Source organism: Rhipicephalus microplus, chromosome 1 (assembly GCF_043290135.1).
Source record: "Rhipicephalus microplus isolate Deutch F79 chromosome 1, USDA_Rmic, whole genome shotgun sequence".
NCBI classification, from domain to species: Eukaryota; Metazoa; Arthropoda; class Arachnida; order Ixodida; family Ixodidae; genus Rhipicephalus; species Rhipicephalus microplus.
In genome coordinates this window covers 199,254,534-199,282,178 of record NC_134700.1, presented here as the reverse complement: position 1 = coordinate 199,282,178, position 27,645 = coordinate 199,254,534, and the positions used below count along the sequence as shown (strand labels likewise).

General features: G+C 41.7%; 1 protein-coding gene across 1 annotated transcript in view; it reads right to left on the bottom strand.

The window, feature by feature from the left end:
- Positions 1-8,517: 8,517 nt before the first annotated feature.
- The window catches only part of ATP8B (ATPase phospholipid transporting 8B), a 158,209-nt gene continuing 139,081 nt past the window's right edge, over positions 8,518-27,645 (bottom strand). The window contains exons 17-23 of the mRNA XM_037412526.2: positions 26,702-26,880; positions 25,370-25,635; positions 23,921-24,104; positions 22,739-22,962; positions 20,858-20,941; positions 19,021-19,266; positions 8,518-15,518 (exon numbers count right to left, since the gene is read on the bottom strand). Coding sequence (XP_037268423.2) covers positions 14,994-15,518; positions 19,021-19,266; positions 20,858-20,941; positions 22,739-22,962; positions 23,921-24,104; positions 25,370-25,635; positions 26,702-26,880 — 1,708 coding nt within the window. The 3' untranslated portion in view covers positions 8,518-14,993. The remainder of the gene's footprint in view (positions 15,519-19,020; positions 19,267-20,857; positions 20,942-22,738; positions 22,963-23,920; positions 24,105-25,369; positions 25,636-26,701; positions 26,881-27,645) is intronic.

The window sequence follows — 27,645 nt, the reverse complement described above, 5'->3', positions numbered from 1 at the left end:
TCAATGGGGTCTTCATAGAGCTGACCAAAATATATTAGCACGAGGTTGTCCTAAATATGAAACTTAAATACCATAAGTGCCAGTGTCAACAGAAGAAGCAGGAATAAGGAAAAATTATGACTAAATGTCCAAGTTACTTGGCTTAGTCACATTGTTATTAGAAGTGGTTCAGCCTTTTACAAGTGACACACCTTACCACCTGACAAATGAGAGTGTTTTGTTCTATGTGGTTTTGCTTTGTAGGTCGACACCCCAGAGAAGGCTTTTCTGCGAGCTCGCCCAGCAAGACTTGCCTCGGAGCAGCAGAGATCAAGGAAAGCAATGAAAAAACTTCAGCAGTTTAAGAGGCGCCTTAAAAAACAAAATGCTGAATTGAAATCAGTTTTGAAAACACTAACCAAAGAAAACATTTTGCTCAGAGAGCAAGTTTCAGTGCTTGACACCCTGGGCGCAGCAAATCAGCATCTTTTAAAACGACAGATAGCAAAACAGACAAGACAACACCTGAAAAAGTATTCACCTGAGCTAAGGACTTTTGCTCTTACCTTGAACTTTTACTCTCCTCGAGCATATCAATATGTAAGGCAAGTCTTTGACACATGTCTGCCACATCCTCGAACATTAAGAAAATGGTACGAGAGTGTTGATGGAAAAGCTGGGTTTTCCAAAGAGGCTGTGACTGCATTAAAGTTGAAGTGCTTAGACACGTGCAATCGAGGACATCAAGCTGTGTGCAGCCTCATAATTGATGAGATGTCAATTAGACAGCAGGTACAGTGGCAAAGTGGTCACTTTGAAGGCTATGTAGACATGGGCACAGGAACCGAAGGTGACTGCTTGCCACAGGCAAAAGCCGCCTTCGTGATAATGGTTGTAGCCATTAATGGCCATTGGAAAGTTCCTCTTGGCTACTTTCAGGTTGACGGGATAGTAGGTGAGCAGCGAGCGAACTTAGTTAGGCAGAGCTTGCTGACAGCTCATGAGGCAGGGGCCATGATTGTTTCAGTTGCATGCGATGGTGCGCCTGCTAACATTGCAATGTTTCAAGAATTAGGTTGCAATTTCACAAATATTGAGAACCTTCAAACAACCTTCAAGCACCCAGCAACTAACGAACCGATAGCCGTATTTTTTTATCCCTGCCACATGCTGAAGCTGGTGAGAAATGCCTTTGCACACCACAAATATTTTATCAATCAGGAGGGAAAAGTTGTATCATGGGCACACATCGAAGCACTTCATGACTTGCAAGATAAAGAGGGATTACATTTGGCAAATAAGTTGCGAAGGGCTCACATCGAGTGGCAAAAACAACCAATGAAGGTTCGCCTGGCAGCGCAGGTGATGAGCCTGTCTGTGGCAACAGCTATCGCTGAATGTAGGGCGATGTGCTTGAGAGGATTTATAAATTCTGAGCCAACTGAGGAATTTTTATTAAGTATTAATAATCTCTTCGACATACTCAATTCCCGTAGCATGCATCAGGGAGGGTGGAAGAAACAAGTCAATGAACAGAATGTAAATGATATCAAAACATTGTTTGACAGCACAATTCAATACCTTTCCCTCCTGAAAGAGCCTGCAAATATGAGACATTTGATAGGAACAGCTTGGAAAACTGGCTTTTTGGGCTTCATAGTATGCATGAAGAGTCTGTTAGCCATGTACGATTTTATCATTTGTAAAAAGAAGATACTGAAATATATTCCTGGGCATAAAATTAGCCAGGATCATTTGGAATTATTTTTTGGCTTAATTAGAGCACATGGAGGGCACAATGACCACCCGACAGCCCAACAATTTCAAGCAGCATTTAAAAAAGTGATAGTCCAAAATGAACTGTCTGATGCTGTTTCTGGAAATTGTCAAGTGCTGGACCACATTACTATACTGTCATGTAGCTCAACCAGGAGGCATTCAGCACTTCTGCTGAATGCCACTGTTCAGAGAAGGCAGCTCTTATCTGAAGAGTGTATTGAGCAGAGCCATGTAGTCAGCGAACATGATTACTGTGCATCACTCGAACACATCAGTGATTTCGGTATAGTCTGTTACCTACATTGCTGGCTATGTGGCTCACAAGCTGGGCTCAAAGCTGATGTGTGCCCATTGTACTGAAGCATTGTTTGGCACATCCAGAGCAGCTGACACTGCATTCATTCAAAGGAAAAGCATGGGGGGCTTCACTACCCATCTAAAAGTGTCCTCGAAATTTGCAAGAAATCAGAATCTCTTCTTCGATGGGCTGTGCACATGAATAAATTAGCATCAAGATCACTCTTGCAGGATCTTGTGCTACAAGTCCTTGAATCACTGCAGCATAAAAAACTGTTTGCAGAACTGCACTCACACATGTTTGATAATTCTCCACTGGAGAATCACTATGTCCATCTTTTAAGAAGTGTCGCAGAGTATTACCTTAATGTGCGCCTATATCATGTTGGTAAGCAGACAACGCAAAGTTTTCATAGCAGTCAAGTGCACCAAATGTTCACGAAATTGATCCAATTTAAAGGGCAATAGCACTCCATATGAACATTTACTTTGCATGGTAACAATCTTCACAATGTCTTTGCTATATGCTCTTGTAGTCCAGATCAACGTTCCTTATGTGTGACGTTGCAAGTTTTTGCCCTAATGCATAAATGCTGCTGAGTATACTCAGATGTTCTGTGTTTGACTCTTATTTATCTGCTGCTTCGATGACATTGTCCACACCGTGCCGGTTGAAATGTCTTCTCTTATGCATCTATGTGATATTTACAAGCAAATTTGCACACACCCACTTTGTTCTGCTGCATTCTGTGTTTGCCTCTCATTTGAGTGCTCAGTAAATCAATGAATAAGTTTATAACTGGATAAAATGACTACCATCCCATACCTAAATGGGTGAAATGAACCAAAACTGTGTTTTTGGTACCCTTTATGTTCATTACGCTGAGATGATTATGTGCCCTTCAATGCTTCTCTCAGAATTAAGCGTACACATACGTCTAACACTTGCGTGTACTCGCAATTGTATTGGTAATTATATTGCACACCCCTTTCTTGAACTCATTCAACTTACTACCATAGGTGGTCTGAGTAAGTCGTCTATGGTCTGAGTAAGTCGGTGGGAGTAATATAAAAAATTTTTTGAGTGTGAGTCTGAGTGAGGTAGGTCCAGAAAAAATAGTCTGAGTCTGATTGAGTACAAAAAGTGCAAGATACATTTTTTAAGTGAGTTCTACTGTTTTTACCAAGCTATCAACTAATCTTCAGCATTACTATCAGCATCACCTGAATTCACGTTTAAACTCATGTATTCTCAAAGGTATTCCAAAGCAGTGTCGTTCATGCCCCATTGCACTGTTTAATAAACGTATTCCAAAGCAGCGGCGTTCATGCCCCATTGCACTGTTTATTGATCGGAGGCGCGAATAACAGATGGACATGCCTTTACCTAACCACCTCTCCAATTCTTCTAGGGAAGTTCTTGATAAACATATCTTATGTTGCCATGCTTTCAAGAAAACTTACCGTACTAGTTTGCGAGCACTCACAACTCGTATTCGAAGGTACTATATCAATAGGTGCCAGGAAGAGAACCAATTATGTGAGATATTGATGTTAAAGAGCAGCGACAGCATGGCTGAAAAAGCTCATTCTAGGCTAACGAACTCACGAAACAACTCACTCTAAATCAGATGAGGCTGTTAAGGTGAATTCGAGTGGGTTGAAGAAAAGTTTCGCGAGTGTGATTCCGAGTGAGCCCTAAGCGCAAAATATATTTAATAAGTCAGTTTCAGTGGGCTGCACAAGTTTTGCTGATCTATGTTTCTTACATCTGTATTGTTCAGTCTCTGATTTGCATTTGAATGGTACACCTAGACTCTCCCCAAAGAAGACTTGAAATACATGCTGGTAATGCTCATAGACAAAAGTTTTTCTGTCTTATTTCTTAGACAAACAACGCGACAGATTTTTTTTATTGCTGTAGCCACAAATATTTGCGGTGAAATATTTCTGTTTATATAAAATATTTCGTCATTGAATTGTTCATATACTGCTCCTTGTGTACTTCACAATTTTACCACATACTTGCTATTGTCGTAAGTGTCATTAAAATTGTTTTACTCGTTATATTTGAGTTCTCAAATCACTTGGTCAACATCGTTCGAACGGCTTTGTCAGCTTCTGAATGCACAAGCACGCGCATCTAGTGAGGTGCACCTAGTTACCTTGTGCAGCTGCGTGTAGACATTTTAACGAGTTTTGCTTCAATACAGACAATATTGCGGAGAGTGAGACAATATTGCGAAGAGGGAGCGTCTTAAGCGAAGCAGAACAGGAACTTTATTGCGCAGAAGCATGTGGTAACTGTACAGGAACATGAAAAGCAAGATTAGATTACAGTCTAAATAAGGGCCTGTGGACCGCAAATGCATCGTTTGTTGTCATAAGAAGCAACACCGCATAACTGTCACTAACCTGCAAGGCATTCATTGAACGAATTCTTGAGCACAGTCGTTATCTTCTATGATGGCTTTTCACCATAATTTTGACGGAAGCTGCAAATTCGGAGTACGTTTACGCGCGCTCGTTCCGTGGTTTCTAGTTCAGACACCTGGTTACAACCACCACCGGAAAAAAATCGCGTAGCTAACGATGCGGCACAAAGAATGGATGCTGTCGAACACCTGCAGTACGCCACGGTTAGGTGCGAGGCCCATGAAAACGCGCACACCGCCACTGGACCGCCTGAACCAGCCTGAACGGTGCCGCACCACACTACATCAATAATAACAAAACCCCGCCATTGTGCCTAGTGAATATGGCCGCGCGTGACGTAACTTCCGCCACATTTTTTATGCCCTGTGCTGGGTGGGCATGCCCTCTCCTTACCTTTTTCCTTCCTCCGTGGTTGCTACATTATACTCGCTGGGCGTAACATCCTTGGTTTTAGAAAGGTTTAGCGAGCGTTGGATCGCAGTGCCATGAATACAGTGAACTAGTATGTACCATGAACTCGAGGTGGTTAAAGGAGGGAAGTAGACACGAAGCGCAAGCCGTAAGAGAGTGTGCGTGTGCCATCTCGTTTAGTCCTTGGAATGTTCGCTGGGGCGGTGCTTCTATATGCGGAATATATGATGAAAAGATGCGAGATGCTGGTACTTGGAGTGTTGACTAGATGAACGAACGGATGCACAGACAGATGCATGGACGGACGCATAGACAGACGCAGCGGCGGATGCATGGGCGAACGCAGGGACGGACGCATGGATGGACGCACGGACGGTCACACAGACTGGCGCATGGACAGACGGATGCTTCGCCCCACTCTCCATCAATCACCCTGTGGATATGCTGCCATTTTTTGTGCAACAGCACAGAAAGCACTGGTATGTGTCGTAATCAAAATCATTCAGCCCCTGCATCACCGTATTCGAACTCACCCGGCAGTGACGCGTTCTGCTCACCGTAAGACCTTTTTTATTTTTTTTCATAGCCAGATTTTCCTATATCTACGGGCCGATTAGCAGTTCTTTGCTCGTATATAGTATCAGTGTGGCAATGCACGATTTAGAGAGCTTGCTTCGTAGCTATTCCGTGCAACGCCAGCCTAGTACTTGACGTAATTCACGTTGGTAAGAAGGCACCACTGTTTTGTATACGACATCGTGCACGTAAGTGTGTAATTCCAGTGCGCACAGCTAACACGCAGCGAGCGCACACCGTACTATACATACGCATTTAGTCCGATAACTAGAAAAGTTTATTGTCCTTCCGTATGAACGACACAACTTCCAAAAATGTGACACGATGCCTACAGCACTAAAAATGAAAGTTCACGTGTGTTTTCAGTTGACACAATGAGTAAGAACCAATTAACGGAGCGTACAGCTGAGAGCTTCACATGCGTCGAAGTTCCCAGAGCCGGGCAAGCGCGCCGAGCAAAACAAGTGCGCGCTCCAGGTGAGCGCAGGCGCGGCGGCAGATGGCTCGCGCTGCGGTGCCTCGATGAACGCGCCCCCACTCATGTGCCCGCTCAACGGGCACCGATGCACTCTACCCACACTCACTCACTCCACAGAGCGCAGCAGATGCTCTCCCCACCCACTCCTCACCCTTTTGCTTTCATGAAAGCCAGCAGCAAGATCAAGCGCGTAGTCTTTTGCGTGCCATCTCCGAGAAGCTTCGTTCATCGGCTGTATTCGTACACGGAACAACTGCTAGTTTATAGCTATTTGCTTTTTTGGTGATTCGAAGTTACCCTTCATGACGCTTTTTATAGTTTCTACGTGACCAGCGTGCAATGGGCTTCTCCCAAAAGGCGAACAAATTAGGCACGCTAACAGCTAGAGGTGACTGTAAGTGATGCTGCGAAAAGCCCAGCTGTTGGCAGTTCAGTGAAGGGCGCTGGCATGTGCTGAAGCATAAAGTAACTGGAACGGGGAAAGTACCGCGACCGTCCAAGGCGGCAGAAGCTGTGGCGGAGCAGTGTTGATCTTACGTGGAGTAACGCATGTTTTACTCATTGCGCGCGCTTCTGCAGACCTGAACGAAACGTGCCAATGTTCTTTATCCGACTACGAAAGGAATAGCAGCAATTTCTATTGCGTACACCTGCGCGCACGCGTACTAACACGATAAAAAAATGCGAACTGCACAGAATTCATTCTTAGCGAACTTCTCTATCTATCTATATCTGTCTGTCTCTCTATCTGTCTGTCCTTCTGTCTAGCCACCTACAACTTCATGCTTTCCTGGCTGTTTGGTTAACGATTTGCACCAAAATTGGTACGGCATAAGATGACTGTATTACGAATATAAACGGCAAGTCACAACATCAAGATCCTAATGTTCATGGGATGAACCGCACGATTTTACGCCACTGTCTTGGTGCTGTTGCGGCCGCTTTGTTAACTTTATTCATACCACAATTAGTATGGCCTGACAAAAGTGAATGATGAACACTGGTCTTAACGCGAGAGTCGTGTCACACATGTCATGTACAACATGCACGACGTATAAGAAGCGGTCTCAAACTTATTGGGGCCGTTTAATCATGTATGCAATAATTGATATGATGAGATATATGTGTATGAAAAACACAAATGAAAAGTGGTAGCATGAAATTATTGATTTATGTGATGTATGGCATGATCAACTAACGAATTACTATGTCCATGGCGTGCAAGCGGCCGGTTAGCTAGCTTGATATACACCTACGTTGTTATTTCATGATGGACTGTATGACGCAAATTACAAGAGTAAACATGAAAATTATAACATGCATGTCATGTACTGCATGTTGTAAACACCACTCTCACAGTGTGCTCGCGGCCAGTTCGCTATCTGGATATATATACACTAACAACAGTATTGTGTGACGTGACTGTACAACGAACATGAAAGATAGGTGGTAGCAAGCAAATAATGGCAAGCAAATAAAGACCTCTACTGCATAGCTTGCATTCCACGCTCATGGTATGCTCACGGCCTGTTCCCTATTTTGATCCAAACCAAAATTGGTGTGGCGGGACGCTGCTGAATGACAAACATAAATGAGAGGTGGGGATAAGGAACATATCATATTTTCTGGTTACAACTTATCATTTATGTTTGTCATTTAGCAACGCCCCGCCACACCAATTTTTGTTTGTGTCAAGATAGCGAACAAGCACGGCGTGTAAATCATATGGCTTACATAACATGTGTCATACTTTCCTGTCACAACCTCTCATTTATGTTCGTCATGCCTTTTAAAAATTTATCACCTTTTAAAAATTTATCATCAGACTCACCCATGATTCCACCTTTATAAATTCATCTGAGAAGTGATAAAACTGGATTCAAATAAAAGTAAATCTGTGCAATTTTTATTTTAATAATATTGTTTGCGAAATATCAGTGATAAGTGAGGAGATATAGAAGTTATTGCTATAGAAGTGCAAGTGCACAGAGCCTCATGTGTGAGCCCATCTGTTACACTATATAAGTGCAAAGCCGTTGTGAAACTGATTTATGTATAGCTGATCTTTTTGCTTGTCAAAGATATTTGACACTTCTCTGTACTGGTGTCAGTGCTTGTTAGATATAATTAAATAATTGCTCGTTTAAAGGGGCCTTGTCCAGTAGGCAATCATGGCACAAACACCGACTGCTCAGTTTCATGGAAGTTGTTATGAGCACAATGCAGCCTCCTAAAGTGGCAGCCAAGATTTTCAAAGCAAAGCCTGGTGTTCAGCAAATAAAAAGTATTGCACACGTTGTACTTATCAGACCTATCGATGTTTCGTGTGCTGCGAAATCTATCTTGATGAGAAAGCTGCCATTGCAGCTGCGGCATTCTAATACTGAGCTTTTGGTTGTGGTTTGTAGCCACAGTGGCTACAGTGATTATTACAATGCCCTGCATATACTCTTCAGAACACAATAATAAGAACATCTCTTGTTGTTATTATTATTAGAATAGCAAATAACTTTTTAATATGTTTGCAGTCAGAGCAAATGAAAGAAAAACAACACAGATACTTGCTTTTCCTTGTGTTGTTTACTTGCAGAAATACCATGATGCACACAAGCCCAACAAAGCCATCAGCACAGATAGACTCCACTCAACACTTCCCCACTCGGCAGTCCACACTGGGTAACGAGGTCACACAAGCGCAGGCCTTGGTACAGTGAACATTTCTTGCTAGCGGCACTCACTAAGGCACTCCATTGTTGCAAAGACAAGACATGGGCCAAAGAAGACATTCACTTCCAATAGAATATTGCAAAGCTTTTCCATATTCATCAACCCTACTTGTAGCAGAGTGCCTGCCAAGTTTAGGCAGGAATTTGGTTTATCTCAACAGTTAAACAGCTATAACAATTTTGACCATTTGAGACTGTGTTCAAACCTGTCAGTGCTGGAAGGTTCACTGCCCCAATGTTCCACTGAAACAAAACTGCTGAAAACGTGTACTGGTCTATTCCAGTTTATTACCCAACTTGGCAGTATTTCAGAGAACCACGATTCCCAAATGCTCCCTTGACAGTGCATTTCTTGGTGAGCTAGCTCCCAGCGAAACAGCGAACTGTTGCATGGTCCTCGAGCTGAAAGAACAAAGCCGCTGATGTCTTTTGTCCCAGCTGCACCCAGACTGAAGACCCGAAATCGATTATCATTTCCCCACAGTTTATTTTTTAGAAGGGTCTGCATGTACTACCTGATATGTGATCTCACATCCACTAACCTCTTTACACGCATATGAATGACTTAACTGTTATGTCATTTGAAAACAAAAGACTTTAAAGAGCACGGGCTGGATGAACAGGGGCAGTTCATACGGCAAACATTGCAGGTGCGTGAATCTGCAACCAGGGATACCGAGTACAAATCAAACACTGCGATGCCTGAATGGCTTGCATGATATGGTGATTTAAGCCATGCAAAGCTCCTCTAGGCTGCACACAATGAGGAATGCTACCAGTCTTCTCCCTGTTGCCTGTCTTCTGGAGTGGTCCCACATCTGTGTTACCTCGCTCTTTGAAGAAAGGCTGCACTCCCATTTGTGCTCTTGTTTCATAGTGCTTTAAATACAAAGACATTCTCTTCTGGAGCTTCCTTGCTAATCCCAAACATTAATGAGGCCCACACCTACTAGCTGGAGAGACAATTTTCAAAAATAACTACTCCGACAAAAATAGACCAATATCCAAGGCTGAATGCAACAAGGTGCACCATTCAAACTTGTAAGATGCTCTTGCTGGGTCTGACATGCAGTGAAACGAGATGTCCAAAATACGGATCTTTTTCAACAAGTTGCGATAGCAGTGTTTACAATACCAGCTGCTATGTCACCATAAATAGCACAGCATTGGTTGGGGGGTGTAACAAACACTATACAGGTGACAACAGCAGAAGAGGAAATTGTGCTATAGATTAGAGCTGTGTGCATTCCCTCTTAAAGAAGTACAGACACAACTTTTTAAGCCCAAATACACATCTCCTGGTCTGCAAATAACGGCATTAAGGGAAGTGCCTTAAATGTTGTATTAGACTTTGGTACCGCTTTCGACACTGTATAAAAATAGCACCGGTACCTGTTGGCACTTTAAAATGTTGTAAAACTTCTCCACGTTATTCAGTATTGATAGACTGCACTTACAGGCTTTGCAAATCATAAATGGCTTTCTGAAGCTGTACACTTGTGCATTTGGAACAATCTCAAATATGCATCCTGTCCATTTTGAACATAAGACACAGAAAGCAACAACTGCTTGCATTAACAAAAGCTTGCATTACTGTGGGTGTAAGTATACAATGTCAACTTAACAATGCAGTCTGGAAAATTGCTGCAGATACTAGTAAATATTGCTTGTGTATGAGCAAACTTGTTAGAGCTTCAAAGCAAAACACACACAAAAAAAGTGTCTGTACTTCTTTAATGCAGTGCCTGCATTCGACACACAATAGTTATAGTCGATGGTTGACAATGTGAACATGGGTGAAACAGAACAAGTTAACATTTACATTCTCACTTATGTAATGAATACCACACATAACGATAGCTTAATCTCAAATATGACTTATATGACAACCAAGATGCAACATAAAACTTACTTGCTGCTATTCACCATTGAGGTGGAAAGAATGATGGGCTCGTTCTGAAACCACTACGAAGTGTGACCTAAAGTGAGTTAAGTGAAACGCTTGGAACCTATTTTTAATAAAAGCTTGCATTCTCTGCAACACCCCACATAGCACTTCTAAAAATAATGGATGGTGTCAGACAGAGCAGAGTTCAGCATACTTCAAGGGTGCTAAACATGTGGTCATCTTTTCGTAGAGGCTTCATCAAACAGCCGAAGAAGAGAATAGACAAAACATGCTTTCTTATTATTGCTCGACAAGTAAGATTTCAGTTGCTACACCCTCCCATTGTCCAAATCAAACCTTGGGTCCTGTCAAAACCACATTTTGCCGCTTATTAGAACAAGTGGAGTAATAAAAAATTCGGGCTAATGAACATACCCATCATCCAAAGTCACACCAAGAGCACACTTTGGCATGCTTGGGGAAAATGTTGAGGTGGTACACAGAGCTCACAAGGCTGACAATACATCGTGGCAGCGTGGTGTACTTGAAGTAAACGGTTACTCGGTGCTTCAAATCTGTGTCGCGCTAAAACAGAGGCATGCAATCTTTGCAGCACCTTTGAAATGGTAACCCTGTACCTTTAGATGAGCCTCAATTCTAAGCACTTCCTTGACTTGTCAGAGTGTAATATGCCACAGTTCATTTCCTGAAGTTGAGACTGTAGTTCAGTAGAGCCCCTAGACCATTTCCACAATAGAGAGATACTCGAAAGATGCGTTACCACTTCATCACCTTGCAAGTGAACATAGGAAAAGCATGGTAATGAAAGTATTTTAGCAACACAATGTGTGCAGGAATCATTGAAAGGTACCACTGAACTAAGGCGACCATTTCGTACAGGTATAGTATGGCGCTCTACTTTCTGAAGACCTCCAGTGTGCACAAGAGGAATGTGTAAAAATGCAGGCACAAGTGCAATCGTTGCAGAATGCACATGTATTGGAACAATGCAAACGTGCTTTGCACATAAAATGCACCCAACAGAACATCGGAATCTTTCTTGGCTTAATTTTATCGTTCTTGCTACCACAGGTAAAATTTTTTCTGCCAAGCGTGGGGACTGGAAGGTACACGAAATTGCTCATTACTGCGATCACATGACCTTGGGGGGGATATGATTGGCAGTTTCCAGATTTTTTTCACTACTAATAAACAGATTAGAGTGTGTGAGAAGTTCTGTCTGGCGAGTTTCAGCCAAGTGTCGCATCAGAAAACAACATTGGTGTGATAAAAGCATGACATATGCACCACAACTAACATGTATTGCACATTTTTCATTTTGAAACTGAGCTTGTGTTTTCGAACTTTTTAGTGTGCGACCAGTGCGAAACTTTAATGGTACAGATGTTCAATTGCACTGACAGTTGGGCAAGTTGGTGTGGGCGCATAGTTAAGAACGGCACAAAAAACACGACGAAAGAACCGGTGCCTGTCCTTGTGTTTTGATCATTTTGTGTCCCATGTTTTTTGCCCCATTCTTAACGAAGATGTTCAATATTTAGGTTGCCAGAATTTTTTGTTGAGCCAGTTGGTACATTACTTTGAATGATGCCAAACCACCACCACTAGAAGACAAGAAATAGAAGAAGCGTCGAAATGTTTAGTTGTACACTGAAATCAGGCAAGCTGCGCAGCTAGAAGATGCCAAAGACCCAATGCAAAAATAAAACTGCCATATTGTAAACTGTGTCCTTCTAAACTAAAGACCTTTCATTGAATGCTAATAGTATGTCATAAAACCAGAATATAGAATTCAGAGCCAGTGACACACGTGTTGTGCTCTACTGATCCAACATCGTGCACTTTGTCCACTTGCAGGACAGTTTCATTAGTATTCACAGTTCGAGATGCCAGCAAAAATCCTCGGATAAGCACATTAACTTTTGCCCTCATTTCCGGTGAAGCCACAACAATATCTTCTCTAGTTAATTTTTGTTTACTCCACCTGCACTCTGATTAGCAGTATTTTCCCCACTTTCACTGTAATCTGTGAAACACACATTTGCATCACATTTTTGTACTTTGTTGACAATGTTGTTTACAACATAAACATTCTCCTGTGTTTTCAAGGTGAAATTCATGAAAACTGTGGTGCTCGTCTATCATTTTTTTAGAGACTAATAAATGCATTTACTGGTTCCCCACCTGACTTATGGTTGGTCTAAAAAGAAAGCTCTGGGGATAGTGTACAAACATTTCTGCAGATTTGAAATGTCTTTCTTCACATTACAACTTCATCATCATCAACAACACTACTAAAGACTAGTGTCCTCCAAGTCCAAGTGATTATGTTTTTCAGCATAAGAAAAATGTATGCAGGTACAATGGGGTTTGATTGGCCTGCTCTGCACTAGCTACCTGTGCCAGCAGCTCCAAGCGATTTCACAAAGGGCTGCATAGGAAAAAGAAGAAAATATTGATGTATAGATCCCAGCATAGGTCACAGTAGAAGCCTCACTCTTCAGCATACAACACAAGCTATACAAAGCCAGCATTCATCCACAAATGGTCTTTCCAACTCTCTTAGCCGATCACGCCTAGTTAACCTTGCAAACACTCCGCATACATTTTGTAACGCTCACACTGATTACATAAAAATGTTGTGACAATAAACAAAATGGAAACAAAACATGAACTAACAACACAGTTTGACAGCACCGACGACTTTACCAGCTTGAACTTATATGCTTGCGAGTTTGTATGACGTCACCGGGTATAGTGGCATGACAACACTGGCAAAGGAAGGTAAATAACAAGTGGCACGACTCTTTTGTGGTGTCCACCTCAATAGCAGGTCGCTTGTCACCATGCATAATTGGTGATACAGTGAAAATGTATACTTAACTGATAATTTTAGAAACTAAAATGCTTCCTTATAAGGCCTTAACACGATAATGAGTTCGCTTCCTTCACACTCTATCATAAGAAAGAATAGATGCAGCTCGTGACATTCACGGTTGGGCAAATCTTTTGTTCCTTCAAGCACAATTGTTGTCACCACTCAGCACATTCATCACATTACCTTCAGAAGGCCTGCACCCACAACTTGGCTGTTAAAATAACAAACGGCACCACTCGGGACATTCCAGCACAAAACAGAACTTTTCAAACATACACAGACAGTCCGGCTGCTACATCGACTGATAAGCAAGTGTAAAATTGGGGCACAAAGAAAACGAACACATGTATATATAACAGCTTAGAAAGAGAAAAACAATCTAGGTATAATGTGTAACAAGAAATAAATAATATAGTAAACTTTCCTTCCCACCTATTCGATAATTCATTAATAAAAAACAAGAAAACGAAAGAGGGTGCTTGTAAAGTGCAAAAATGCACAGAGTAAAAATCATCAAAGCGTTGTGGCAGTAAAGCGTCACATATCAGTGCACATTGCTAGTAGTAGTCTGCGGATAATCCCCAATAAACCCCAAGTTCCCTTATAAAAATGCTGGCAACTTTGCTCTCTTCAAAAATATCCTCTTGATATTGCCATTCAGACCTGTACAAAATGATGCCCGAAAACAGAGACAATGAGAAAGAAAAAGAAAGCCAGAGATTTAAAAAAAAGTAAGTGTACAAGCTTATGCAAAAAACGAAAACATTTGATCAACCTCTACAGTTATGAAATGTAAGCACTGAAGTTCAAATTAGAATTCCAGTTAAAAAAAAGCGGGAGAGTATTCTTTTTTTGCAAAAATTGCGAATGCAACAAGCTTTAGAGGCACAGAAAACAAATGAAAGATACAATGTCAAACGTGGCTTGCTGCTTACCTCGTAGTGGTCTGTTGCATTACATGACCAAGTCAAGCTCTCCAGTCGATTACAGCGTGTTAAGAATGAACAGTGACAGGCATATAACAGGCAGGGAGGTAGGTTTATCTTACAGCACAGCAGTGGAAACAACAGCGATGAAGCAAGAAGACTCATTGCCACCTGTGCTGAAGCGGTACTGGTGCACAGTCGCACAATACGCGAAGTGCAACAACGCTACACTGCCCACATGTACCAAAGACGGCACATGCACTACCCCCACCACCATCATCATCACCGTGGGCTAGCCAGAGTGCATGCTGCAGTAATTTCATCACAGTCACAACGGCGACGAAGCCATCGCAATCTCGACTGTACAGCTGCAGCACTTGCGACATGCGCGGCCAGGACAGGCCAACAGAAGGAGGGTTTCCTGTGTTGTATGAAGGTCCGGACCGATTCGCACGCATCCGTGGTGATGTGCAAAACAGATCAGGCTGCACTATAGTAACATTATGTCAATGGGATGGCATGCGCGTTGCTTGCCTGTGGGCTCCAATGTTCTTGCGAAGCACAAATGCAGAAGCATCACACGACACTGTGTCACTCCTCACGCCAAAGGCGGAGACCTCGTGTCGTCTGGCTGGTTGGGCAATGTGGGAGGGACGTGGAGAGAGTTGCTCCAGTTGCCACCAGAGCGCGCACGCCGCATTATCTTGCCGCTCATAATGAGTCTGCCAAAGCCTTCCTGGTGTGCGAAGGCATAGCCCGAACGCACCGAACGACGCCGGCTTCCCTGCCGCACACTCGTGGCACGACCCAGTCCGCTCTCGGGCGCACCCTCGCGGCGTAGACGGCGCGCCCGCCGCTGCTTGAGTCGCACGCGGTCCGAGAGTGTGGGGAAGACGTCCGTGTAGAAGAAGCGGAATGCGATCACAGGCAGCAGCAGTACGGCAACCGTGAGGAATGCCACAAACCAGAACTGCGCCGAGCCAAGCGTCATGCGCAGCGAGCCAAGGAACTGGTTACCCACAATGTCAGAGTTGATGAACAACGTCATAGCCAGGTAGAATGCCACAGAGCCCCAGATGACAATGTGGTTGAACACAGTCCAGTATGATGTGTCCAGAGCAATCTGCATGGGCAAAAAGGGGTGAAACAATAATTTCATCAGCTGCACCTGACCTCCAACCAATAGCACTTATGTCATGATCGTCAAATGAAACAAAAACAAGAAATTGAAGACCAAACAGGTTTTGCAAGCAGCAACTCAAGAGTGCTATCTTGGACTGTTAATTGTGTCACAGTCAAACATGGTTTAGAAAACCTAAGCTACTTCAGTATGAAAGCTGAAATCATGATGACACTGCATGTGTTGATGGAAACAAGAACGAAAGAACACATTTTGTTAACTCTATTTTACTCTTACTTCTATAGACAATCACTCTACATGAATGTACAAATGACAAATTTTATTCTAACTTTCAAGCAACTCAGGTGGCCAAGTATAGTTGATAAGAAGGATGAGCCAAACTTCCGCTAAACAGGTAACACATTTTGGAGTTCAGAACCAGAATTATAATGTATACATATATAGCACGCATTCAACTGCAATGGTCAGTTGCAAGAATGGCCTTCAAATTTCACATTGAGAAGCAGTGCACTTTGATAAAAGCAGAAACATACGATAATTAGTATTACGTGTCTGAATATTCATGCATCCTTGTAACATCAAGCAATAAAAAAGAGCTTAAAATGTAGTTCACATTTGGCAAAGAATGAGTGCATCCACGCTAAATGACATCTTGAGTGGTGAGTTGAGGCAACACAAAAACTACCGCTTGTCACTGTTTCGTGGTTGCTTGCCTAATTCTAAAGAACTAAGAAGCGAAATGGTGTGGAAACTGCCTTATCTGAAAATACACTATAAAAGGACCCAAAGTAAGAAAAAAAGGAACTTCTTGGTCTAAAAAAATATATTAAGGAGTGACACCACACTGTGGTGCGCAGCTTACACGATTTGATGCATTCGCCGTACATTGTGCCACATGCACCGAAGAAAGTGTTAATCAAAAAGTTCAGTGACTTCATAGGCATTTGCTCAATGTTGCAAGAGGGAATCCACAAGTGTACTGTAAAGGCCATAAGAATTTAAATGCAGAGAAATATATTAGGCACTCAAAGAAAGCTACTTCAATTCCGACAAGAATGCCACGCATGAAATTTTAGAACCACAAAAACGTGGAGCCATTTCACCCTACAAACGTTGATGACAAGTGGAGATATGAAAAAGACACCACACTGTTAGCATGAAATTTTTGTCTGCTGTATGGAGAAGAGTTCAACTTCAAAACTGCACGTTTATGTGAAAAACACCGCTAGTTTCTGATGTGTGCCTCGCTGCTGCCATTCTGCGGAGTGTTGCTCTTGCTAATTACTTGCACTGAGCATCTTTTTCATGAAACTCAGGCCTAGCGCGATACCGACGGTTGAACTCGCACTTCTACTTTCATCACCATTCTTCGAAATGGCACTGCTTTTAGGGCGTTGTCACATTGTGTGGTCGACTCGTAGTTGCCACACACGACTGTGCCAACACAGTGCCTACATTCGGCTGACATAGCAAAACACATACGATAGAAGGCATACTGAGTTCTCCCCTCCTCTAACGCACCACTTTGTTCCACAAGGCACCAGGGGTTGAGGGCACCTCAACATACACCTACCCTAATGCACTACTTTCTTTTGCCACTTCCTAGAGGGTGCCAAGGGTTGCATTTTGATGCTTCAAAATATGCACTACCTAGAGTGCAGGGATTCCAGTTTAATTCAATATACACACAATCTAATGCACTCATTTCTTCTGCTACTCAGCAGACAGCGCCAGGGGTTCTACTTTAATGCTTCAACATACCCCTGTTCTAATGCACTATTTTCTTCTTCCACTTCGTATAAAGTCCTGGGGCTTTCCTTCAATGCTTCAGACTATACCCCTGCTCCCTAGGAGGCTAGGATGTGCTAAGTGTTTTCAGTGAGCGGACAGATGCAATATCATGAAGATGATAAAAAAAAACTACAATTTGGTAGCGGCACATTAGCTGAATGTGTGTAGCATTCCTTAACTAGAGTGAAACCAACTTTACATCACTCCTTTACTACACAATATAGCATTCCTTTACTACAGAGAAACCACCTTTACAGGTGTGTTACATGTGGATTAATATGTATACACCTATTTGTTCGTTCTTAATACTTCGAAATTTCCAATAATTTAAAGCATGTAATATTGTGTGGCAGAATATGTAATATTACCTCCTTAAAGCATGTAATACTGTGTGGCAGAATCATAATATTGCACCATGTGTCAAACACGTCAATAGTACAGCGAGTGGGTGGTTCAAAGTTGGGCCCCCGTTACAAAGTGCTCAGCTGCACAGGTGTGCATGGCACCGTACAGGTGCACAATGGGTACCAATTTCACCAATTAACAAAAGGAAGAACTATGGTGTACTGGGAACTTTGCCTGACAGAAGGCTTTCTAGGAAAACTTGTAATGGCCAACATTAAACGCACAAAACGTTTCTTCCCTTCTGGCAAGGTTGAAGGCGCTATGCACAGGGCTCTATCACGCTATCGCGTTCTACTCTTGAAGGCAAAGTTGAAATACCTCCAAGTTCTCTAGGGCTTAATTTGTCAAAGCTATATACATGCCTAAGGATAGTGTAGTGAACAGTTCTGGGTTAGTTTTGACTACCCGGTCTACCGTGAAAAAACCCTATAGAGAAACTTAGATGGAGCATTAAATTAGCATATTTATACAATACCATAAAAGCCAATTTTGTTGCGAGAGGCAGTTCAATGAGCTGAAGAAAAAAAAAACAAGCACAAAAGAGTGGTATACTGGAGAGGCAAGATACAGAACATTGAAAATTTAGGTTTAGCCACAATGAACCAAATATGTAAAAAAAAGAAAAGGAGTGTGCATATATAAAAAAAACAATCTCTTACGACGAAACTAACACAAGCTTTTGAGTCAATACTTTACGAGTCTAAAACAACTGCGACCACTTGGTTAGCAGTACAGCGTTATTGCAACTACTGAGCCAGCGTGGCAGGTAAACAAAACGTCATTTGCACATATAAACTAGATGTGACACCAACCCTATTGAGTGAACGTTTCCAGACTATTCAGAACATTACTACAATAGTCGACAGGAGCTCCGTGTGCCCTAAACCTCTGAACCACTAGCATGAGTAGTCATCTGAACAATCATTGGAATTTGGGACTCCTCAAGTACAGCTTAAATACAAATCGTAGTATGTTCTTTACATCTGTTCACATTTGAATGTGGCATCAAAGATAACCATGCTGGAATCAAATCCATGCTCTCATGTCATGAATCTGGGGTGCTATTGCAGAGCGATGCTTTAATACTATGCTATTCTTGTTATCAATCATTCGCGACTGACTAGTTGCATAGATAACTCGGACAGACCGTCGCTCTGACCACTGGCCAAGCGCAAGAAGCACGAAAAACACTGGCCCCAGAAAAGGCATCGTTCTGTGATTGCACTCCAGGGTTACCTCCGGACTGTCATGACAAAGATATACTCGTGGTTTCGGGGTGTGCTGTTACCTGGGCGTTCACAACGATGACGAGGATGGTCGAAACTGTGGTGCCCAGCAGCTGTTGCCCATCCAAATTGACTCCATCGGGTGCAATGCTGTTGCTGAAGGCACCGTACGGGATGAAAAACAGGACAAAGGAGGAGACCACTCCGTGCGCGACACTCTTCAAGAACTCAACCTTGTTGAAAAGCAGATTCAAATGGCCTGGCGTGTAGAGCTTGGGATAGCGCATAGAGTTCACGTCGTTCACGTCCTGAAAGAGAAATCAAAATGAGGCAAGCCATTTAATGTTGTTGCTTGTTGCCAGCACTCAAAATTTTCAGGCTGTGCACGTAATAAATTTTAATTGTCAAATGACGTACTAGGAGCAAGAACTTCAGAGACCATTGTAATGTAAAAAAGCATATCACTTCTGATGAATATTAACGTTTGTTATTACGCAATACAAGTATGCTTATACACGAAATAGCACAATGACACAAATTTCAAGAAGCAAAAGATTTGCACTTTAATTGCATTAATATAATATTCATTGTGAGCAGCAACCCCCGGCATTAAGAACAAGGAAAGATGCATCTGTAAGCACAACAAAATTCATGCACTACATATGTAAATTCATAAAGAATATATTAAAAGTTGCCTTGCCAAGCTCTGGACTAGAGAAAATATACCATATCACTATAATATGAACACAGCAATTTGAAGTTTGCTACCATTGATAAGTTCGCTACACAAAGAATGAATCTTGTAAAAAATGAGAACTGTAGCCTTGGTCATTAATTTTAGCTTGCCAGACTAGATCAGCCATTAAAAATTGCACGGATCGAGAAGTGTGCAGGAAGCACATTAAGAGAATTCCGTCAATATTATCAGATACAGCTGGCAAAAAGTTATATGTCAATTCTTGTTCGCTGTTAATTTGAGGTGTGATCTGTGCCATCAAGTACATTCATGGGGGCTCACAATGAATAGGAAAAAGCCACAACTAAAGTAGGTCCTCGCACTTTTGTGTGGGCAATCTTCACTTACGTAAATTGTACGTTTGTGACATTCAGGTTCAAAGCGAATTTGAAGAGCATAATGATTTCAGTCAAATATTTTCAAATCAAATTTAGTAGTATACATGGCATCTTATAAATAAAAAGGGGTGTATTTGTCATGACCCACCTAATTTAATCTGGACAATAGTAAAAGAACTTAAATAAAGCCTATGCCAATGCCATTTTTTTGTTTTTGAAAGAAAGTGGAAACAGCTTTAAATAGTAGCAGGATTTGACTTTCAGTAAAATACAAGTGATAACCAGCAAAATATGTTGGGTTTTATAATTTACTACACTTGGAGAACATAAGATGGTACAAGAAGCCTTTAAACTTGAAAATGATGAACTGATGTGAAAGGTAACATGTTTATTGAACCTTGAAGTGCGGCTTTGCAGCAGTACGGATCTCTCTTGAACAGATGTTTTCAAGGCTTAGCATCCTTTTACTGCAGTGAAAACACCTTTACAAAAGATTACATGCTGATTAATATACATTTAGATAGTGCTTGCATGGCTTAGCATCTCTCCACTGTAGTGAAACCAGCGTTACAAAAAGTTACAAGCGGAATAATATGCATTTATTTGTTCATTTGGAATACTTCGAAATTTTCAACAATTCAAACTGTTGAACAATTCAGTTTGAATACTGCAATATTCGTTCAAACATTCAAATATTAGCACAAGCTTACCAAATTGCCATGGAAGTTTGCTAGTCTTCTCAGTGTGCAAAGGTTGCTCCTATACGGTGTGCAAAATCCAACTGCACATCTGTTCTCACAATAAAATTCAAGAGCACCTACATACCTGGTCGAAGACACCCAGCGCTAATACAGGCAGAGACGTATAGAAGACGTTGTAGAAAGAGATGAACACTGGATCATACAAGGTCTGAAAGAAAGAAAAAGAAAGTTGGACTTCTTCAGAGCACTGCACATTCCAGTTGTGGCAAATGCACAAAAGAAATGTGGCAAAGATTAAAAAAGAATGATGACACTGTCTTGTGTGGGGTAATTCGAACTATTTGCTTATTTTCCTTACAATAGCTTTTGAAATCATAAACCAGCTAAAATTACGATATTCAAACATACAAAAATTTGGTTATATGACAAGAGAGAAGTGCAGTCTTTTCAGAGGGTCGGTGTTTTGGTGCCTGCCTGTGTGACAAATTTATTGAGCAATACATATTTTGTGCAATAGAATTTGGCTGCTGTAAAATTCCTGATGTACTGAATGTTTTACAAGCATGTTTCGTGCTCTATATCCCCACTTGTACTCTTAACATTTAGTGACATAAATGGAAAAATGAAACTACTGGAGAGTATAGGGAGAAACAACGATTAAAATTGCATGTTGCTTCACTGCCTGTTGCTCACACCAGTCATATGTGAAAGGCAGTAAGAATGTCTGACTTGCAAAATAAGGCATTGGCGAATCAAAATAAACACGCATCCAGACTGCATGGAAAATCAGCCATTTTCACAGCACTCGAATCTTGTCAGTTTTTCATGTTGATATGTGCACATACTGAAATTGTCCGCCTGCTCAATAGAATATTTTTTCATTAAATTTTTTTTTATACATTACCGACTCTCAGCAAAAACGTCACTCTACATTACAATGGGCATAAAGCGATAAGCAGCAGCTCCTGTGTCACTTCAAAAAAATTGTAACTGGCATTTTTATTTCTTCACAATCTTTAATTTTACTATAGTACAATTCGGCATCATTCACTGCATATGTTCTGCATTCCTTGGTCTGAAAAAATGATCTGCAGCAGATATTATTTTATTATGAGTCCAATATTTTGTCCAATATTTGTTTCAAAACCATCGTGACAGCTGAAACAAGTATAATGACAGAGCTTGCTTTTAAATGTTTAGATGAATCTAGAACACAGAATAACAATGTTTTCAAGAAACAGCCTAGCAAAGACACACCACCAGGTGGTTTGTGTGGCCAGGCTGAAACTAAATACCAATGAGTATGTTTCCAAAACAAAGTCGAGAAGAAGAAGATGAAAGCTTGCAAGGAGAAATTGAAATTAAAGAAAAGAAAAGGTGAGTTCCCAGGTTGATGTTTCGACAGGTAAACTAGTCTCTTTTGAGGCTTGCAGCCTCGAAAAAGACAAGTCGGCTTGTCAAAACGTCGACTCCAGAAACAGCCCTTTGTTTTTAAATTTATCATAACGAGTACACTTGGCATTTATTGCAAATACAATAAGACTTTCACTTTAACATTGCTTCGCGATAGAGCTTCAATGAAGAATGAAGACAAAAAAAGAACAACTAGGTGCATAGGTACGGCGCCCCGTTACCACCAATTTAAAAAGCCGTCACAAAGCTGCACATTCATCACAAGAAGTACTGCTGCTGAGTAATACCTCATAACTGTATGCTCAACACATGGAAAGCATCACATTCGTGTGAACGAATTTATAAATCTCTGGCGATGAAACTAGAAACATGCATCTGCAAATGACAGGATGGCTTCGTTTCACTTCTACATGTGCTACCACTAGTATGGTATAGTGAACTACTATTCTGCACTTATTCATAACAGAAACTTAGTGCAAAACAAACAAGAACGTGGAGATGGAAGGACGCAGCAATGCACTCTGTCACTTGTCTAGGGTAAAACATCTGTGTCAAACACAAGTAGTTTTCGATTGCCGTGCCCAGCACTCACCTGTGCTGAGAATCCACAGAAGAACGCAAACCAGAAGTGGCAGAGGGTGAATGCGAAATTCTTGTAGAAGAAGTACCGGAGAAAACGGCACATACGCAGGTAGGACCAACGACCGTGCACCAGCAGCAGTCGCTCGAGAAAGCGAAACTGGGCCACCGAAAAGTCCGAGGCCAGCACCGCCTGCATGCCTTCTTGACCACTGATGCCCACTCCAATGTGTGCCACTGCACAGCAACGAACAAGAAGTGTAAGTGTTCGTATGCTGAACAGGATGGTTTTGAGATCTACAGACAGTGCTACAAACAAGGATAACAGCTATGACATGATAAGTGCTGCCACACTTATTGTGCACTGTAACAGGAGGACATTGAGAAGCTGCCCCTGTATACAGAGTGATATTCCGGTTAGTAAACAGTGGCGCATGTCTTCATCATGGGCTCCACCCCATACTGTCTTGGTCACATGGGTAAAGATGAATGGCATCTGCCATGGACATTCATGCCCAAGTGCTGCCTTCATAAATACATTTTGCAAGCTTTCTTCTTTAAAAGAAAAAGCTCAAAAAATTTAGAGCAAAATAAAATACTACCTTTCTTTCAACAGCAGTGCAGATGGTAAAAAAAAAAAAAAATGGTCTGCCTTAGTTTTGCTTTCATGTTGAATTTTGTTCTCAGTGAAAAAACCACAAATTTTCATTATTCCTTCAGCAGGCCTGTATTTGATAAAAATGAAGCACTGAATAGGAGTCACCAACACTGACTGGGTATATTAAGACAAACTTCATAAGTACTGCCGCATAAAAGAAGAAAGTAATCATATTAAGAGTCATGGAGAGAAAAAATGCACATGGTGGCGAGACACACTAATTGACCAGGAAGGTTACATCGAGAGATTTAAAGTAGCATCTAGAAATAGCTAAGTCTCTCAAAATTAAAAACTTTGCAAAAAAATATTTAAAAACGAGTACCAAAAGTATTAAAAGAACACATATTCAGAAACACCACAGTATTTGACAGTACAGCTCATTATTAATAATAATTGCTGAGGTTTAACGTCCTAAAACCATCATAGGGTTATGAGAGATGCAGTACAGCTCATGCTGCCCTTGCACTAAATGTATGTTTAAACAAATATTGAAGGATTTCACTTCACGAGCACCAAGGGTGACGTGGGAGCACTCACTTTTGATCATACTGACATCATTGGCACCATCCCCAATGGCAAGAGTAACGGCACGTTTATGTTTTTTGACAAGGTCCACGACAAGGGCCTTCTGCAGAGGAGTGACGCGACAGCAGATGACTGCTTTGCACCGGCTGGCCACTTCCAGAAACAGGAGCTCCATGTCCTCTTCCAGAGCATGCACCTACAGTGCAAACACAGACACACCGACAAACACTGCATTTACAAAGTATGTCACGCATACAGAACAAAGAAATTATATTCGTGAGGGTTGAATGCAAAGCAACGAAGCTTAAAGGGACACTAAAGGCAACTATTAGGTCAACATTGATTGTTGAGTTGTGGAAACCTCTATGTTACTTTTATGCCAAGGAAGTGATTATTTTTAAATAAAGTCACGTTTTAGGGGTCCGCATCGGGTCAGCGCATTTCAGATTACCTGCCTCAAGCGAAACGTATCGCATCACTGTTGCTGTTCACAACGTTGAACAGCTTTACTGTGCGGCCGCCAACACTAGTAGCCGCATAGAGAAAGTAGCGGGAGCCACAGCAGCATCAACGGACATTGAACAATTTCCTGCCATGGCTTCTGAGATGGCAGACATGCTTGGTTCAACTGGGCCCCGCTAGATGGCACAACCAGTCCAGGTAGACGAGGCGAACATTGAACTTTTGAACCACTTGCGCCATTCCCCATAGTAACGACGGGCGGTTCCTTTATCCATAAATCAAACATAAACGTACAAGCAGCATTTTATTACGCCTCTTGATGCATGAAAAGTTATCTATTTAGGGCAGCTAATTCAATTATTAGTGATTAGGGTAATTGTAGACAGTACCATTCACGTCATCGGGATCATTTTGCAAATGTCCTACGCATAGTGCATGTGTTCTTATGCATTTACTTTGATTTCCTGGCAAGTAGGGCACTGCTGTTAATAATGTTTTAGACGTTGTCATACATTGAGCTTTAACTCTGACGTAAATTGTTATTTAACTTTAGAGTCCCTTAAGAATGTAATACCAGCAGGCAGATTGCTTTCTGAAGTGTACACAAGCTTTAAAATGTGTGCAGAATGCTTCAAACCTATATCTTAATTAATTGGCTGCCTACAAAACTGTCAGTTGCTGGATATTTATTACAGATCCTGAGATGTACTGCTAGATCTTCGCTATTCAACTCCACAGCATTATTCTTGCAGTTTGCTGAGAAGTTACCTTTCCTGTAAGCATCTCTTGAGCAACAAAGTTAACCAAGTGAAAGGAAGATGTACAGTGGCAAATTACTGCCAGTACTATGACTCGCCTTTGATAAGAGTGCCCACTAGTATTTTTACATTGAATATGTAGACACTTTGTAACATAAATGCTAATGGTTTTGCAAATTGATAATCAGCTCTGCTTCACTTAAACTGCCAGTGGAAATGCCAAACATTTAATGTGTCTCACCAAACTATGTCCATTGACGATAAGAGCAAAGCCACCCAGGCTTTCTCCTCCAGACAGTTCCCAGGCTTGGCCGTTCTCATTGTCACTGAAACGCACGACCGAACAGTCTCCAGCACCTCGGCCGTGCGCAACGATGCCTGCAATGCTTTCGCGGAATGAGCTCAGCTGCTTGTACACTTCATCGCGTTCCATGCCATCCACGATGAAGATGTCCACCATGTCGTCTGTGAGCAGCTGACATGAGTAGCCAATGTTGATGGCCGTTTCTGTGGTTTCAGAGAAAAGGAAAGTCTTGTGTGGAGATGGTCTGAAGCTAAAGAAAGTAGTAAAAAGCGTGCACTGAGTGTCTACATGTTGTTGACAGATAAATATATTAGGAGTGCCGAAAATGTGATGGTATCATAAATGCAAAGTACGCCACTTGACATCTAAACAAGCAGGTGAAAACTGCTGATAGCACATAAAGCCTATCTCCCATGCAAGTCAGGGATGTTTAGCACTTTGTGAACTGAACAGGTACTCGCTGCCTACTAATGCCAAGCAGTAAGAGCTCGCTATCATGAATATTAGAGGATGAGAGTCACCGTACTCCACAAGTAACTTCCATTGTCGATCATTACTTGTTCAAGAACACCTTATATAACAATGAAAAAATAAAATTTTGTGTGTTAACTCATTAAAAAAAATTTTCTATGTTCTGTTCACATGTAATGCATTTTCCACTCTAATGCTTTTAGCCCTGATGGCAAGCTCAATGAATGAATTAATTAAATAATTTCTATAAAAATATAACTACTTTCACAACAATCAAATGTCTAAAAATAAATTACAGTGCCTCTTATTAGTGTGCTTAGTCTAGTTAAATTTGTTGCTAACTGTCATACTTTAAAATGTCAAATGCCATTTTAACTGTGATGCACTGGTTGCCAAGTCACAGCATAAACCAAGTTTTAATGCTACTTTATTTCATGAAAGGTAGACTTTCGTACCCGAAGCTTTTTTTTTTTTGCGAGATAACACTTCAGTTTGCAGGTTTTCTTCAATATGATTACGCTAAAACATTCAACAAATGTCAGAGGAAACAGTAGTGATTGGCAGTTTCAATACTTGTGTGCTCACTGTTTCAGCAATACAGTTCAGTATGCTTTTCTAAAACCAGTACGACAAAGCGAAGGAATACTAAGCAGCGAACATCAAACAAATCATGAGTGCGGCTGTTGAACATGAGCAGCAATCTGATGACAATCTCCGACTTGAGAAGCAACAGATTCACGCTAATTGCGTTAACAGTGTCAAATTCTATCGCATTGAGGAATCGCACGTCAGACTGACCCTGCTTGTCACCTGTGAGGACCCATATCTTGATGCCAGCCATGGCCAGATTAGCAATGGCCTGCGGCACGCCATCCTGCAGCTTGTCCTCAATGGCTGTGGCACCTATCAGTGTCAGGCCCTGTTCAATCTCGTCATACACGGCATCCACCAACTCCTCTCGGTCGTGCAGAGACGTTCTGCATGAAAATGTGCAAGTCCTCTTTGCTCATCTTCTCATAAATTCATAAGTGGAACGTCAGAATTATGGTGATTTGGGCCTGTGTGTTGTACATCAGAAACGATGTGTACCGCGAGAAACACAGTTCAAAGCGCTCGTGTGCCGTCTATTGTCTTCTTTTGTGCCTGTGTTTCTTGCGATATAGATAATGCGTGGCACTTAAAGTTGGCCAGCTATAGCGCTTTTCAAGGTTCACAAGGCCAGGAAAACTATTAGTACTCTAAATAACTTGTATTTGCATCATGTTCTGGATCATGTGCACCTGTACTTTGTTATAAAGCCTCCCTTTCCACTTGTTTGCTCTCAGTTGAGACATTGCTACCATTTTTAAAGATTGTGCACAATATGGCAAGTCCTGGGTCTAAGCGGGGTGGGATCAATGCTGACTACAAGCTCCATAGCAAGTGTCTGCTCTGGAGTTTCCAGCATGTGATATAAAAAAAAGAAGGGTGTGTGACTCTTGTCCTCAAATCTTTAGATTGCTGGGAGCTAGCTTAGATAGCTTTATTGAGTGTATTATAAACTTTCACAAGGAGTGTACAATTGCATCGTAACTGCGCCTTGATTGCCCTGCCGTACACGTTGAAAGTATGAAGTGACACTTGTGATATATGCGTGTAGCCACATCAGTTTCACTTCCAAAACTAATAATGCATTTAGTTTGCAGCCACTAACGAGCTGCCATCGTGCTCATGCATAGTTTGCTAATGGATAGAGATAATTC